This window comes from Ciona robusta, chromosome 5 (genome assembly GCF_009617815.1).
Source record: "Ciona robusta chromosome 5, ASM961781v2".
Lineage (NCBI taxonomy): Eukaryota > Metazoa > Chordata > Ascidiacea > Phlebobranchia > Cionidae > Ciona > Ciona robusta.
In genome coordinates, this window is record NC_143239.1 from 3,636,576 (window position 1) to 3,653,066 (window position 16,491).

Consider the following 16,491-nt stretch of genomic DNA (forward strand, 5'->3'; position numbering starts at 1 on the left):
GTATTAAAAGCAATTGTAAAATGCCGTTACAAGCTATGCAGCCGCCCAAGAAAAGGCTAAACAGTGTTGGTCACCGAGTTCCTAGCTTAGTAGCACAAGTACATAAAATGGTTGGGCAAATCAACGTTTTCCAGTTTTGCGCGTATTTTGTGGGAATTGTATTCGTACTTTTGACGATAATTTTATTCGTATGTTTTCTGGCAGTTTTCAGCGTGAAAAAAGGTAAGAAGTTTAAACTATGAGCAACATATTACATAAGTTTAAAAAAAGAAAAGTGTCCATATAATTCGTTGTAAAACAATGAAAACACCCCCCAAAAATAATGACCCACAAAGTAACACACATGGTAACTTATAAGCTGGCATGCTGTATATGAGCATCACCCATGTTATAAGGACTGTCGATTTCCGGTCACGCGAGGATAAAGTAAGTTACATTTATTCTTTCAAAAATTGGTAACAGCTTTTTATTTTGTATTTTTAGAGTTGTACAATAAAGTTTAAATGTAATCCCGTAATACTGTGCTATAATTCTATGTTGTAGTTTCATTGCATAATGTGGAAACGAATGTTACTTTTACTTATCAACTCAAATACAACAAAACTTTCGACGTTGATCTGTTAAATACACCACGAACAATATACGAAGAGGAAAAAACGCTTTTCAAAACAAGTGTAAGTAAACATATATAGTATAGGGTGGAGGAATATGGGACACCTTTTCGCTTTATTGTCTTGAATTAGGTAGGAAACAAAGAACACTCGAAGAATTATAAAACCGTATCCTCCCGACTCCCATAAACCGTTGATATTTTTTTAAAACACGATCAGGATATTTGGAAATTATGTGCTGAAGGTGTCCCGTCTTCCCCAGCCTACTATACCACAGAATAAATTATATTAAAATTTAAGTTTTTGGACGAATGTTTTTAATGTACGCTTGAGATATTTTTCTACACCTAAATTCGTGCATATTCTAATGGTAGGTTAGGTAGTTTCTTATAAGTATACAGGGTAATATTCAAGCTTTGTAAGCTATGGTACTGTGTGGTAAGATGGGATACCGTTAGCACCTAAATTCCTTTTTACCTGATCGTGTTTTGACCAATAACAACGATCTTTTAGAGCCACGGAGCTATATACCTTATATAATCATATAAATGTTCATTGCTTACCATACCCATAGTTTAATAATACAACTTCTTTATTAAACTGTGCTATACCGAATGGGACAAAAAAGAAAATAAAGACTTATCCCATCTTACCTTACCCTCATAAGAGTAAATAAATAAGTATAAATGGTATACAGGCTATAGTGTAAGCCATACTATCTCTACATTTGTAAAGGTTTTGAGTTTTCTACTGCAACATTTGAACACAAGTGAACACAGTGTACAGATTACTAAAGTTCTATTTCACCGCTCAGAAAACCAAAGTACCATCGTGACGTTTTCAGTTACTTTTAACTACAATTTCACCTCGGAAATGGAAACTATATTTGATAATATTGAAAGGTTTACAATAGGTGGCAGTAGAGTGCTTCATATTACAGGTAACGCTTTTTAGAAAAGCTAAGTGCAATTTTACGGTATGATATTTACTATCTTGAGCATTAAATTGATTTTGCTTTACCCTGAACGACATATAGAATAGAACATAATATAAACGACTCAAAATAGCCAAAAGAAATGGGCATAACGTTTTTGGACAGTTTTAAATGCTAATGAATTGAATTCTTGGACATCAATCGATATGGTCAAATTTCACCCAACAGACAAATTAAACTGAAAATTAATCATAACAAAATTAAATGACATTTAAATGACTTACTTGTAACGTATTGGCTGTAATGACTTATATGCTATATATATAGGGTAGGGGGAGATGGGACACCTTATCATTTCATTTTCTCGTCACATTTGGTAGTAAACAAAGAACATTTAAAAAATTATAAAACCACATCATCGCGACTCTGATATACCGTTGTTGATTGTTTAAAACACCATCAGGACGTTTAGATATTCTGTGCCAAAGGTGTCCCATCTTTCCCCACCAAATTATTTATATAATTTTAAGCAATCATAGCAGACGAGTTGGAAAGAAGAAAACCGAGTAATGAACAAGATTCAAATCTAGAGGATATTTCACTGGTAAGATTAAATACATTGCAATAACATATGAACAGAGTAACCTATTTATCTTCGCACGACGGGACAACGACAGTCGTTATAACACTGGTGCTTTGTTTTATATACACCTCGTGCCCACAGTTTTGTGCCAACTTCGAGGGTTTTTACTTTTTGTTACACATTACTTTTGGCGGGTAACGACAGTAGTTATAACGTGGGTGTTTGTTTGCTACAACCGCCCCAAAATATTTGAACCTATAAATCCAGTTCTGATCTTAATATGCAACTTCGTATGGCAAATGATAGTACTGTGGCCTGTGGGGTAGGATGGGATACCTTTAACATATAACTGATCGTGTTTTGAACAATTAACAACGGGGAGTCGTAAGGATGCGGTTTTATAATTCTTTTGATATTTTTGTTTACTTCCAAATGGGACGTGAAATAGAATAAAAATGTCCCATCTTCCCCACCCTACTATATAGCATTTAAGTCATTACAGCCAATTTCCTACCCCACTATAACATTTAATATTTACACAGAACAAGAAACGACGGTGATAGAATCTTGTACTGCGACCAGAGAAGAAGTAAAGTGATAAACTGTATTTATACAATCATTCTCTGTCGAAAATCGAATAAAATTAAAAGCCAGAATGTGGAAACTTTTGCTAAGAGACAAAGACAAAACTGTTTCAAACCATAACATGATTTTGCTTATGTTACATACTACTAAAAATATGTAAAGGTAATTTTTTTTATCTACTTATGTTTTCGAAAGCGATAGCAAAGGTCATATTATTTTTAAAAAACGAAGAGAAGCGAATTAACAGCAAAACGATGGATCGTAAAACATGGTACGGAATAACAAGGTGTGGGAAAGAGCGTCAGTAAAAAAGCGTGGGCGTTGAACCCAAAATAGAGAAATTTAACTGACTGTCGGTTAAAAACAGGGTTTTTGGTTGGGAACCACAATTCGTGAGAAAATCACCGTTAGGAATAATATGTATTGAAAGTTTTTAGATATAGGCGAGAAAATCACGATTAAAACGATTCCAAACCACGATTAAAACTATTCTCTATAGAGTTGTGTCGCTACATATAAATATGACGAGACCTACTGTCGGATTTAAAATGTCAATAACACAGTTTCATCGGACCGGTATGTGAAAACGCCACAGAACAAGTTTACGCGTGGATGTACGAGGTGGTACACAGGTATCATACGAGGTTATGCTAGCCAGACAGCCGCGTTTTGGTTACGACTCATTCCCATTGCTTATCTAATCTCCGTAACATTTAGGAAAGCGAAAAAAATGAATTTCTCCTAAAACTTAACTTTACGTCACCTTCAGACAGAAATTCACATTTTTTTAGTTCGAATAATTATGTAATAACAAACAAGTGCTCAAAATGGTTATTTAAAGTAAAAAATCAAAGAATTTTGTTAGAATTAGTTTAGTGCAATATTTTATAAAACGGTTCCTGAAATGAAAGTGTGTAATAAATTAAAAATCAACCGAAAAATGAACATAAAATAACTAAAACCGTTAAAAATGTACAAAGAAAATGTTAAAAAATTAATTTTATGAGATGTGTAGTATATATACTTGTTCGTCACGAAGAATTAAATAATGTACAGAAAAATAACAAAACGTGAAAGATTTTACATGAATAAAATAAGAGAACAGGAAACTGGTTAGAAATGGCAAAAAGTGTCAAAAAAATACCACAAGTTGTCGAAATTTTGGAACAAAAATTAACACGAAATACTTTGTAACTTCACAGTTGCAATTAATGCATAGAAAAAAATGGTAAGAAGTTTCAGTTGTTTATGCAGCGTTGAAATCAACCAAGCAGTATTTGCGTAGATATGGCATTGTAAATTCCTACACTATACGATTCATTTGTCTACACTGTATATTAAGTTTTGGTTTTCAGTGTTTCCCAACTAAAATCGACGCACATCTAATCATGCAGAACAATTATGATTTTGCATCACTGCGCATTTTATACTTACCTACATTAACTAGTCTGTCAATTAAAATACAATTGAAGACCATGACGCCGCAAAGGTTCTTATGACGTAACAGTAGTATTTGTGACGAGATAATTCTCGAGGCAGTGGAATACACGGCAGTACAAAGCACCTAGACCAGCCAGGTCACACGTGACGTACGAAACCAATTTTGGATTCGTCTCGTTGTAGTATGAGATCTGGTATCGGTTTTGTTTATGTTAGATGTAACAATATATAGAGTATTATATATACACGACTGATAACATATACACCCAAAACTACTCCTATATAATTTGCGTATGAATGTGGAGTAAGATGGGACATGTTTTCATTCTCCTTTCTCGTCCCATTTGGTAGTAAACAAAGAATATTTACAGAATAATATAACCGTAGCCCGGCGACTCTTAATTGCGTTGTTGATTGTTTAAAACACGATCAGAAAATATGGGATTTAGCTGCCAACAGTATACCATCTTACCCCACAGTACTATATGTACATACATATACATATACAGTGTGCTTTATTTAACACTTTCCACACGGTACAAGGTAGAAACCGAACACAACAAGTTACTGCTTTCCAAATTGGATTTCTAATGCCCACTGTTAAATATACGGCCATAGATATATGCCCACGTATTATGTGCCAGAGGCGTTCACTGACGTAAAAAAACTTCATGGAAAAATACTGAATGCAATGTAATGTCTATCTCCAAGCTCACAATATTTACGCCAATCCAACTATTGCAAAAACAGCCCAAGGCGCCACGGGTTCAGCGGTGCAATAACAGAAAAATCGAGAACAAAACAACTTGTTACGTGTTTTTCAAACAACAAATAATTTTTGCACGGCAAACGAAAAAACAACCAATTTTAACTAGAAGTCAAAAACAAGAGAGCCCAAGCCACATTTTTCATAATTGCACTCATTTTTTTAACGTGCTGCGTTTAGAATAATATTATTCATACATATGCTTGTAACAAATGTATAGTTTCTGAACAGGAAACAGAAAAACAACCATTTTTTTGCATGAAAAGTCAAAAGAAAGAAGGGGGGTTAATTCTGATGATTGCACTTACTTTTTAAGGTGCTAGGTTTAGAATAATATAATTCATATATGCGTGTGTATTGATATGCTGGGTCAAATGAGTGCGAGTTATAGTAGGCTTAATATCCTGGTTTGCTATCTCTGCAATAGCTATGCGAATACACCATTTGCATATAACTTGTAATACGCTACACCTTTGCAGAGTGTATCTATAAGGCTTATACAGTAGGATGGGGGAATACGGGACACCTTTAACACATAATATTCAAATATCCTGATCCTGTTTTAAACAATTAACAACGGTCTGTGGGAGTCGTGAGGATGAGGTTCTATATTCTTTGTTTACTACCAAAAACGAAAAAATAGAATGAAAAGGTGTCCCATCCTCCCCCACCCTACTATATGATAGAAACAATTAAGGCAAGCATCAATAAACCACACGTAATATTTTACTGTAAACCACATTTCATATTATTATAAGTCATATAGTTTGTTATGCGTAGCAGAAACAATGCAAACATCGATCCGCAAATACTAAACAGGTTCTAAAGTTGGTTTGAAAATCCATAGTTTTAAATCCAAGTAATTGATTATTATTCGGGCGCAGCGTTAAAAGAGCGCTGTTAAATTAAATAATACACTCGTATATTTTGGCCCCTTTTTATGGTGGTCATTGCGCGTCTTTATGCAACATTTTTTTTATGAGTCCTACTATTGCGGTAGGTATTGAATTTTTTCGACAAAAAATGTATAGTTAATAAAACAATGAAATATCACTCTCTTACCTCAGTGCAAGTGCCGCAGTCCTGTCGTATTACGAAACCTGCGCAAGCCACTTCCGTTCGGCTGAATCCGGTCGTTTGCGGGACTCGATCATGCGTGACGGACCGAAATGCGACTTTGTACGGGTCACTGGTTAAAACATGAGTCAGATTTCTACGATTACACGATTATCTGCATTTGTGAATCATCAAATTAACCGCATAGAGGCGCTACAGCAGCACCGAGCTTATAATCTCAAAAGCCGCGACAACCAAATGTTTGCCGGTACCGGTATTATCTGCTTCGATCTAGTTTACGGCGGGTTCAACCGCCAAATTTGGGGCTGTTTTTGAACCCGCTGCAGCGTTCTTGTTTTGACGGAAGCTTGTACCAACATGTTGAATCATATTGTGACGTCATAACGATTGTGGTACGGAAGTGTATAAGAGATTACGGTTACGGAAAGTACGGAGTTGCATTTTCGTTTCCCGGAATTCCGGGTTTCGTGAAAAAAACGACAGCACCGTATAACCAGTTTGGCAACTTATGTAGTCCAGTTCTATTCTCGGAAGTGTATATACAATAACGTGTGGCGTAATGCTATGGCGAAAAATATTTAAAAGATTAATTTTAAGATTAAGAACCGCAACGAATTAGAAGCATAGGTGATTTAAGAAATATGGAAATTAAAACAATTATAAAGTCATGTTTAACGGACCTTACCCTAACTTTTATTCAAATTAGAATACATCACATACTAAACTATTGTCATGGGTAATTAACTAGTTGTAGCATGTAAATTCAAGGTTACGGGTTCAAGGTTCATTGCCGCTACGATTGTGAGTGTATGTGTCTTTAAGCAAGACACTTAATGACCATTTCGGCAACCCAATAGTCACTAATGGGCCGTCTAAATTGTCAGACATACAGAAAAAGCATTCACCCACAAAAATGCCTATGTAGTACATCGGATGCTGGCACGAGGTGTAGGAAACGGAACACCTGTGTTATAACGATGGCGTTTTCCAGCCAGGCGAGGATAAAGTAAGTTACATACAGCATAGAAACCAAGTGTCTTAATAGTTATAGTAGGATGGGGTCAGATGGAATATATTTTCATTCTTTTTTCTCGTCCCATTTGGTAGTAAACAAAGAACTCATCGTTTAAAACACGATCAGGATATTTGGATATTATGTGCTAAGGGTGTCCCACCTTACCCCGCAGTACTGTACGAAGTATATTCTATACAAACCTGTCCGTAGCTGGCCGACGATCCGACACAAGTAATACGAAGTCGTTTGGAACTTCTGATGTTTGTGATTTCATCACGGTGTGATAAATACCATCCTCATCACCAATTCTCTTCACCTCATCACATGATCTATCACGAACAAATATCTCATGAAAAGCAGAACATATTCTATATCATATAACCTCACGTTTAATACGCTGTTCGTTGTACAAAAGGGGGGGGGCTAATAAAAAAAAGTTAAAAAAACACTAATTTAAACTATTATATTACTTGTTTCTTTTTTCGAAAACAAAGTAAATTCAAAGAATTATAAAGCCGTATCCTCACGACTCCTATATATCGTTGTTAAATGTCCAAAACACGGTCAGGATATTTGAATATTATATGCCAAAAGTGTCCCGTTTTCCCCCACCCCACTCTATTACCAAGTACACCCCTAACTTACAATGTCAATGGGTCCCATTCAACACGTTTGAACGGATTCTTCAGAACATCAAATACATCACTTGCACACAGCTCTGTTTGGGGCTTCAACGTAACACAGAAAGATAATACGCCGTCCTGCTCACGCGTACATAAAGTTACCTAAATATAAAACACCTATTGTTTAATATAAATTACAATAGAGCTACCTAAATTGCTACATATTTTAAAAACTGTTTCCTACAGATATTTTACACCAATTTAAAAAATTATTGGCTATACAAAAATGAATAAATAAATGAATGTATGGCTTATTTATCTCGCGAGGCGGGCAACATCAGTCGTTATAACACAGTTGTCCAATTTCATACACCTTTTGCCCATATAACACAGTTCATGACAAAAAAAACGTTGGTGTAAAATTACTAAGCAAACTGAAACAGACCCATGTTATAACGAGTGCCGTTATCCCGGCCTGTGACGATAGAGGAAAAAATATTATTTATTCATTCAACTAACCGACGTAGTGCTAGCTGCGACAGTCCAATCACTCTTGCCAGCAATTCTGCTCAGAGCTGTGATATTTCCATAGCATAAGTACATGGCGTTGGTTCGACTCCATGCAACAGATAGGCGATCGTTGCGTTGCAGGGAAAGTATGTAGCGACGATCAAGACGAATTTTTCGCCGGGCAGCTGCCTCTTTTTGACGTCGCATTCCGTCCTGTACATATAATAGTGTCAGATAATGTAATGTTAGGCGCCGAGGCATAGCGCGTCTGCTTTTAACTCATGGGTTACAGGCTCAAGGCTCGTCGCTGCTACCATTGCGGGCGTTTGTCCTTGGGCAAGACACACTTAACGGCAATTGCTCTAACTCTGCGGGTTTTTTATTGCTTATCTAAAATTTAAATTGTCAGCCATACAATACATACAAATAATAACTATTACCCACAAAAATACATACTTGGTAACTCGTAAGTGGGTACGCAGTGTAAGAAACATAACACCTGTGTTATAACGACTTTCATTGCCCCGTCACGTGACGATAAATAAGTTACATTCATTCATTCATACAATTAAAATGCAGCTTCTTCTGAATATTTTCATAGTAATGTAATTAGATTAAATGAATAAATGTAACTTGATTTATCGTCGCGTGGCCGGAAAACGACAGTCGTTATAACACGGGTTTAACACCTCATGCCAGCTTACGAGTTACCATTATGTTACTTTGTGGGTGATTATTTTTTGGGGGATATTTTTATTGTTTTACAACGAATTGTATTGACACTTTATTTGGTTATAACACAGATGTTCTGTTTCATAAACTTCGTTTATTACACAAGATTGTCACCTTTGGTTCAGGTAGAAATGGCGGAAGTTGTTTAACTCCAGATGAAGTGATATCATATGATAGAAATGCACTGTTAATGTGACGTCTTTCACCTATTTTTCCATTCTCATATCTGTAAGCCTCAACACGGACCCCTACTTCCAAACTGTAATGTAAAAGTAAAAAATGAAAAAATTGAGTTAAACTTTGAAACCGTAACCTAATATACCGAAGAAAACACTTGGCTAAAAACAAATTAAGAAAAAAATAACATTCTAAAAAAATTTTTTTTGATTACAATTACAAAGGTCATATTTATTTAACATAACAAATAAAAAGAATAACAGAAATAGGATAAACATTATAACACGTTCAACATATAAATGAAGGATATTGGTTAAAAATGTAGATTTTAAAAATCACATTGGTTTGCAAATATGTAATTAACAGAATAATATGTAAATAAAACTAAATCCTTAACTGAACTTACACTGTATTACACATATGATATAATACATAGACATAACGTTGGGGGGCAAATTTTGAGTAAGTTTATGGCCTAACACTATTCATATAAAAGAATTAGGTAATTAAAAATGGAACTCAACATAATATTTACGCGTCAAACAAATATTTGCAGTGATCAAAAATTTCAAAACAGATTACGCCAAACTTTGTATGTGTTTGAACATGTCATACTTTTACATTATACAAACAGTTTCGAGATATTTTTGAACTAACGGCCTTGTAGCAAAATGTTGATGAAGGTCAAATATGACTCAGACAAACAAAGACTGATACTCATTGTCGCGGTATGTAACATACCAACATACTAGTTTACATTGAAACATCGTCAATATGATTTAGGTTAATTAGTAACATACGTTGCGGTGATATAACATGATATCATGCGCATGTGTCATTATCAACTAAAATAATGCGTCAACAAATATATTGGGCCAGAAACTTTGAATTGAACAGGCATATATATATATATGTTTAGTGGAAAAACATAAAAAAATGCTTTGCTGTGGGGTAAGATGGGACATCGTTAGCTCCTAAATCCCATATAACATGATCGAATTTTAAACAATTAACAAAACATTTTTAAAGTTCCGAGCTTTGGTTATACATTTCTGTAAATATTCTTTGTTTACCATCAAATGAAACGTAGAAATGAAAATGTGCCCCATCCTACCCCACCCTACTGTACTACAATTATTCACTAAATCTTGAAATTATATAATAAATACCTTGTTTCAAATGAGTTGTTTACTATTGAAGTGAGTACTATACGGTCTCCTACAGTGCTTGGGCCACGGAAATACACCATGTCGACGGATCGAAGAGTTGCTAAACCATGGCATAACCGCCTAATATAAATACAGGAATATTGAAAACATCAGCGTTACTGTTAGTCATACAGAACTCCTAAAATAGGTTCAGTTTTAAACTGCACAAACGTAATCTCTGAGCTGACTGGTAAATTTTAACCACAGAAAATTGTTTGACATAAAGTTAAACCCTATCTCTGATATTGGACAAGAACTACACTTGAATGTGTTTGACTCGGAGGTATCAACATTTTAGATGTATGATGTTTAGTTAAATTCATTCGTTCATTCATGCTTATGCTTATTATTATGCAAAAAATAGGTATGGTATTACCGTTTAAAATTAAAAAAAAAATTAAAAACTAGTTTTTTTATAGTGTTCGTTATCAAATTTGAAAATTAAAACCAATTCATGGTATGTTAAGAAACAGCGTTGATATTTGTTACAGTTTGGAAGACATGAATTAGTTTTAGATTTTTTTTCATGTTAGTTTAGATTTGCTTTTATGTTGGAAATTGAGTAACACACGTTAACACAATGTTACATATATTCTCTTATCTTGGACAAGACTTTTAACATTCATAACTACACATAAAGATTCACAAATATTATGTCATCGCAAAGTGTTTATTCTGTATTGGCTATCAGTTTATGAGAAATTGCAATTCTAATGAACATATACATATTTTGAATTAAGACAATAGTAATGTTTTTTTTCAATGAATTAAATTTAAAAAAATATTTCTGTTTTTTTATGCAATAAAAACACATTTTGAAAAAACATAAATATTTTAATATTAAAAAATTCACCGTGAATCCCAAGATGACTTGTATAGGACGTTGAAACGTCGATATGCAAATAATTGCCAGAGGAGTTGTTTTAGATAAAAATGTAACATGTATGGCAAAAACACTTTATAAATTGTGGTAATGGGGCAATCCACAATTTTGACCCAAATTCCTGGTCCCATAGGGTGTCATCCTGCAGGACCTCACCCACATGAATAGAAGTTTAAAAATTACAAAAAATAAATTCTCACCCAGCAGATATTGAAGCCACGTTTTCCATCCATGCCATAACTTGCCCTCCAAACGTGTTGCCATGGTGATTTGCATGCGGTGGTAGCACCAGTTCAACACTTTCAACTCTGTATATTAAAACTCAATGTCAGATAAAGAATATAAGAATGTTAACTAATTGAATATATGATGTGTACCTTGCTTTATTCTGAAGTGGCAAAAAATAACATTTGGTATAACACAAGTTTTTCACACACCTTGTGCCCATTTACGAGTTACCACGTATGTAACTTTGTGGGTGATTGCTTTTTCATTAGTGACCATTGGTAAACCTGGGTGTCAGGGTAATAGGCCAAAATTACAGGTCCCATGGCCATGGCATGTCATGCTGTAGTACCTCACCCACAGACAATTTCGTAAAATTGAATACTTTCATTTTTAATTTGGAACAAAAATATTTATTTTGAAATAAAAAAACCATACACTTCTTCTACTCTTATATTTGATATTTAGAAAAAAATGCCAAAAAAATATTTTTTTTTAAAATTAATTTTAAAAAATTTTTTTAAGTTCTTGTGTTTTTGCTATCTGTTCCCACCTAGTGTCTGCACCGTTTACGCTCTGAACTGACGGGAAAGAAGCATCATGTAATGTTGATTTGGGAGATGGGGAACGTAGAGGACTTAGTTCATAATCAGCGATGAGTTGTTTTACTGTGTTCGCATGAGTGATTCGTACCTGAAAATCAAAGATATAATAAATCCGTACAAGGTTTAAAAAAAGAATATATTAAAATATAAGGATTAGTTGAGACATGTGGAAAATATCATGGCAAAAAAAAACAGCAAGGGTAAGTCTAACTGTTCCAAGAAAAAGGATCTATACAACCACTTATGTGCTCAATAAAAGTGCTTGCTGGGGACAAAATTGGGAAACTTGGTAATGATTAAATAACCCCCAAAAAAATTGACAAAGAAAAAAAATCTTAATAAAAAATTAAAAACAATTTATATATATATACATACATTAAAGCACTGAAAAGTGCAGGGACAAAGCTGGCGAGGTTCCAAACTACATACATATTTTACAAAAGAAAAACTATATAGGCAAAAAAAAAATCTTGATAAAAAAGGAAAAAACCATTTAAGGTGGCTGTACACAGTATCCGGTGTGTGAATTCGCATGCGAAGTCGTATGCAAACCTATGTCCAAATCCGCATGCGGCAGCGAAACCCGGACAAAACAGACAAAACGGACGAATTCCGGATACTGTGTACAGCCACCTTTAGCCATTTTAAAGGAACTCTATAAACCAATTTTGATCTTTTATGAAAGAGAAAATGCTTAAATGGAATGTGTATGAACAGAATTGAAGGCTTGCTAAAACAAATCAAGCACTTCTGCGACAATAGATGTGGTAGAAAGTAAATATTAGATCAGCATGAAGAAATGTTCTGTTTGCCGTTTACTCTTTGTCCATATTAAACCACAAAAGATAATTGTAGCAGTTCATTGTGTGCAAAAACTACTGTGTCAAATTAAAACACAGAAATGGACATAAAAAAGGATAAAAGCAATATACAAAATAAAAGTAAATTGAATAGTGTTTTTACCTTTCTTCTCTCATTTGCAAGCGCAAAACATGTTTTTTCATCAGGCTTTTGGCACAAAAATGGAGGAAGCTTGACCTAGTGCGTAACAAAATATTAAATTTAATTGTGATTTAAAATATAGCAGAGTAGGAAACTGTTAGCACATAATATCCAAGTAACCTGATTTAACAACGTTATATGGAAGCCCTAAGGAAAAGGTTTTATAATTCTTTAAATACATATACGGCAAGAAAACAGAATGAAAAAGGTGTCCCATCTTTTCCCACCCTACTATATATTAATGTAGAGATAGTGTAATGATTTACCTTTTTACCATTGTTGTCTAATGCAACAAACGTGATAAATGCATCACAAACTGGTTTGATTTCTTGAGTTGTCAAACTTTCAAAGCTAACTTTTACACCAACCTGAAGTGACAGAAATGAAGTAAAGAATATACACTACTGGTGCTAGGGGTAAAAAACACAATCAGAAATAATATAATATAATAGTAGTAACTGGTAACACAGTATGTTTGAAACAATCAGGGCAATGGGTATAACAGACATGACTACGACCCAGAATAATGGCCTACTAATAAAAGCATGTTTTAATAATTAACACATGAAATGAAACAACAAAATTAATGATGCAATGTGTTTAAAAGTGGCTGTTTAAGTTGTCATTGTGAGCTTTCTTAGTTTATATTTTGCATACCACAGATTTGCATGCTTTAATGAGGATATAGACATTGCTTAATATTTTATGTTTTTAATAAAATCTGGCATGCCATTGCTAAAATGCAGTGACAGTAACACTCGGTCACTCATAGTTAACAAACAAAGGAAATATTATTGATTAATGTAGCAAATGCAACATACTTTCTACTTTTTTCCATAAACATCTTACAGCAGGGTAAAAAAAACATATGCTGTCACAAGTCACCCTTACTTCAAATGTTCTGTTTTAAAAGGTCTCCCCAACATGAGGCCTATGAATTTTAACATGATGCCTATGGAAACTATAAGGAAATCTAAACCATCACCAACCTCCATACTGGTAGTAAAAGCTCTATTGACTTGAGCCTTCAGGTTAAGCACTTGACCTAACTTGACCTCATTCTCAAAATGAAGATCATCAACTGAAACAGTCACGCACGGATAACCAGCTAAGCGCTCAGCAGACAAACAAGCGCAGGTGTCAACCCATTTCAATAGCTGTCCACCATCTAATATGTTGTATTGGTTGACATGGCTGGACTGGATAACCTGTATCAATACAGGAAGAATTTTTAACTAAAACTTTAAACTGATTATTTTATAGAAAAGCTTTACTTGTGTACCAGTGGCCAGTGCTATGGCATATTTGCTAACACGTCTGCCTCTAGCTCATAGGGTATGGGCATGAGGCCTGGGAACAAGGTGTATGAAACACAACAGCCATATTATAATGACTGTCGTTGTCTCGCCATGCGAAGACAAATAAGTTATATCCATTTATTTAATAATATAAGCTGAACTAAAACACATATTAAAACCTTAAACTTCAGCAATACTGGTGCCATGGCATAGTGGTTAACGCTCCTACGTCTAGCTTAGAGGTGACAGGTCTACGCTTGGCAGCGCTACCATTGTGAGCATGTGTGTTTTTGGGCAAAAAATTAACATCAATTTCCTCAACTCAGTGGTCCATTATTGGTTATGGGTCTTAACAAATAAAATAATAAAGGTGGCTGTACACAGTATCCGGCGTGCGAATTCGGATGCGAAGTCATATGCAAACCCATTACCGAGTTCCGCATGCGGAAGCGAAATCCGGACAGACAAAACGGACGAATTCAGGATACTGTGTACAGTCACCTTTAATCATCCACAAAGCGATATACGTCGTAGCTAGTAAGCGGGCAAGGGTGTATGAAACAAAACAGCTATATTATAATGATTCTCATTGAATTCCACACGAAAATAAATAGGTTACATCTATTCATTTTATGATAATTATTTCAATATATATTTATTGATTGGGTACCTGGTTCATTTGTATAGCAGTAAGAGAAGGTGAGAAGGCATCTTGTTTGCTTGATTTAATTCCTCCATAATTGTTATTTGATGTGTTACTCTATAAGAAATATGTAAAATAATTCATTTACAAATAAACTTTACAAATAGGCAGAAAATATATAGATCGTTAATTAGATCATATAACTTAAAAAAGGTCGCTACTAATGGTACCGTATTAAAACATCCTACATACAAAAAAACGCAACTGTGTAAAAAAATGTATTAAACAGTCTAATGTCATTGCATATAACAATGTGTCACTTTACCTTGATAGCAGCAACGATTTCTGTAGAATTTATTTCTTCGCGCTTTCTGAAAATTTTTCCCAGCATAGCGTCAGCGGTGTATACAACTGACAGCATCTAGCTACTTTTGTGTGACCGCACCACGTAAAAAAAGCAATTTTCAGCGGCTTCCGGGCACGTATATGTGCTGAGTAAAATCTAATTTTAGCCGAGGGCTATTGGTTTCGACGCTTACGCTTTCATAATTATGCGCAGTATAAAAGCAGTAAATACTATGCTAAGGGGAACCCCCGTGCCTAGAACAACAACACAGTGTAAACGAATGGCACATTTTGTATTTCTTGTGTTTTGTACTTGAGTTTTGGTGTCGTTCTTTTTGTTAAAATTTTTTACTGAGAAAATCATAAAATAGGTTAGTTGAAAAAACTATACGAAAGCTTTGTTAACTACGCCTATTTGGCCCAGAAGTTGGCGCTGGGTCGCTGTTTTACTGGGCCTTTCTCATTTCCAGTCAGCTCGTAGTAAAACACAATATTTTGGTCTTTTGTTCCAGTCAACCAACGTCAAATGTACATAGATGGGAAAATCACCCCTGTCTATGTTTGAATTCGCGTGGATTTGCGTCACAACCTTCATGTCAACAAGCCAATAATTTTTGGAAATTAAACAAATTTTCCTAGAAGCCATTTCCCCTTTCGATAAAAAAGAATAAAAAACAAATCAAATGACTGTATTTAAACTAGACATGACATGTTAAATATATGGTAAAAAGGCTCTTATGTTGTAAACGTCCATTGTCAAATTTAGCCCGGATTACACAACCAATGACCGACAATCGTTCAAAAAAGGAATTTTCTCCTATGGCATAAAACTCATAAACCGAACGCCGGTGTGTACTGAGTACACATTTGGTGTAACTTACACATTACTAGGTTCAATGTAATATTCCCACACGTGAGCTCCCGGTAAACAAAAACCGTTTGTTTTTGTCGATCTTCCATTTTTCAAACCCATTTATGTGTTTTGATTTTGGGCGTTGGGCAATTTTAAGGAAACAACAAAACTGTAAATTATACCGTTGGCTACAGACATTTAGATGGGAAAGTCCAGATGACGCAACCGTTACGTCACGCGGTTTCGAAACAAAGGTCGGAAAAAGTTATCCCAAATTTCGGAAATATTGTTGTCTGACCAGTGTCTATTATTTTAGTTACTTTGCCCCGTGGTAATTATATGACATATGGGATCCTGGTGAACCGGGGAATGTGTT

The 16,491-nt window shown here is 34.8% G+C and overlaps 2 protein-coding genes across 4 annotated transcripts; one reads left to right on the top strand and one right to left on the bottom strand.

Annotated features, from left to right (window-relative positions):
- Positions 1-20: 20 nt before the first annotated feature.
- On the top strand, positions 21-2,784 carry LOC149735688 (uncharacterized). Of its 2 annotated transcripts, XM_089879159.1 has the most exons (5): positions 21-222; positions 544-674; positions 1,347-1,551; positions 2,076-2,149; positions 2,671-2,784. In XM_089879159.1, the coding sequence occupies exons 1-5, from the start codon at positions 21-23 to the stop codon at positions 2,686-2,688; spliced, it is 630 nt and encodes a 209-aa protein (XP_089735285.1). In that variant the 3' UTR covers positions 2,689-2,784. The 2 variants fall into 2 exon arrangements, with proteins under 2 accessions (XP_089735285.1, XP_089735284.1); XM_089879158.1 differs by lacking the exon at positions 2,671-2,784 and having other exon boundaries at positions 2,076-2,259.
- A 367-nt stretch (positions 2,785-3,151) lies between these two features.
- Positions 3,152-15,510, bottom strand: LOC149735689 (acyl-coenzyme A thioesterase 11-like). Of its 2 annotated transcripts, XM_089879135.1 has the most exons (14): positions 15,243-15,509; positions 14,945-15,034; positions 13,966-14,184; positions 13,243-13,344; positions 12,938-13,012; positions 11,923-12,062; positions 11,345-11,452; positions 10,223-10,342; positions 8,991-9,135; positions 8,154-8,357; positions 7,657-7,796; positions 7,212-7,340; positions 5,982-6,108; positions 3,152-4,344 (listed from the first exon to the last, which is right to left on the bottom strand). In XM_089879135.1, the coding sequence occupies exons 1-14, from the start codon at positions 15,336-15,338 to the stop codon at positions 4,207-4,209; spliced, it is 1,833 nt and encodes a 610-aa protein (XP_089735261.1). In that variant the 5' UTR covers positions 15,339-15,509; the 3' UTR covers positions 3,152-4,206. The 2 variants fall into 2 exon arrangements, with proteins under 2 accessions (XP_089735261.1, XP_089735262.1); XM_089879136.1 differs by lacking the exon at positions 5,982-6,108 and having other exon boundaries at positions 15,243-15,510.
- Between the last annotated feature and the right edge of the window lie 981 nt (positions 15,511-16,491).

Excerpts from the sequence above, each read along its gene's own strand:
- LOC149735688 (XM_089879158.1), top strand. The coding sequence starts at position 21 with ATGCCGTTACAAGCTATGCAGCCGCCCAAGAAAAGGCTAAACAGTGTT. Across the intron at positions 223-543 it reads AGTTTTCAGCGTGAAAAAAG|TTTCATTGCATAATGTGGAA; the intron begins GTAAGAAGTTTA and ends TCTATGTTGTAG. Across the intron at positions 675-1,346 it reads AAACGCTTTTCAAAACAAGT|GTTTTGAGTTTTCTACTGCA; the intron begins GTAAGTAAACAT and ends ACATTTGTAAAG.
- LOC149735689 (XM_089879135.1), bottom strand. The coding sequence starts at position 15,338 with ATGCTGTCAGTTGTATACACCGCTGACGCTATGCTGGGAAAAATTTTC. Across the intron at positions 12,063-12,937 it reads TTGCAAATGAGAGAAGAAAG|GTACGAATCACTCATGCGAA; the intron begins GTAAAAACACTA and ends TTTGATTTTCAG. Across the intron at positions 11,453-11,922 it reads GTAAACGGTGCAGACACTAG|AGTTGAAAGTGTTGAACTGG; the intron begins GTGGGAACAGAT and ends TTTAATATACAG.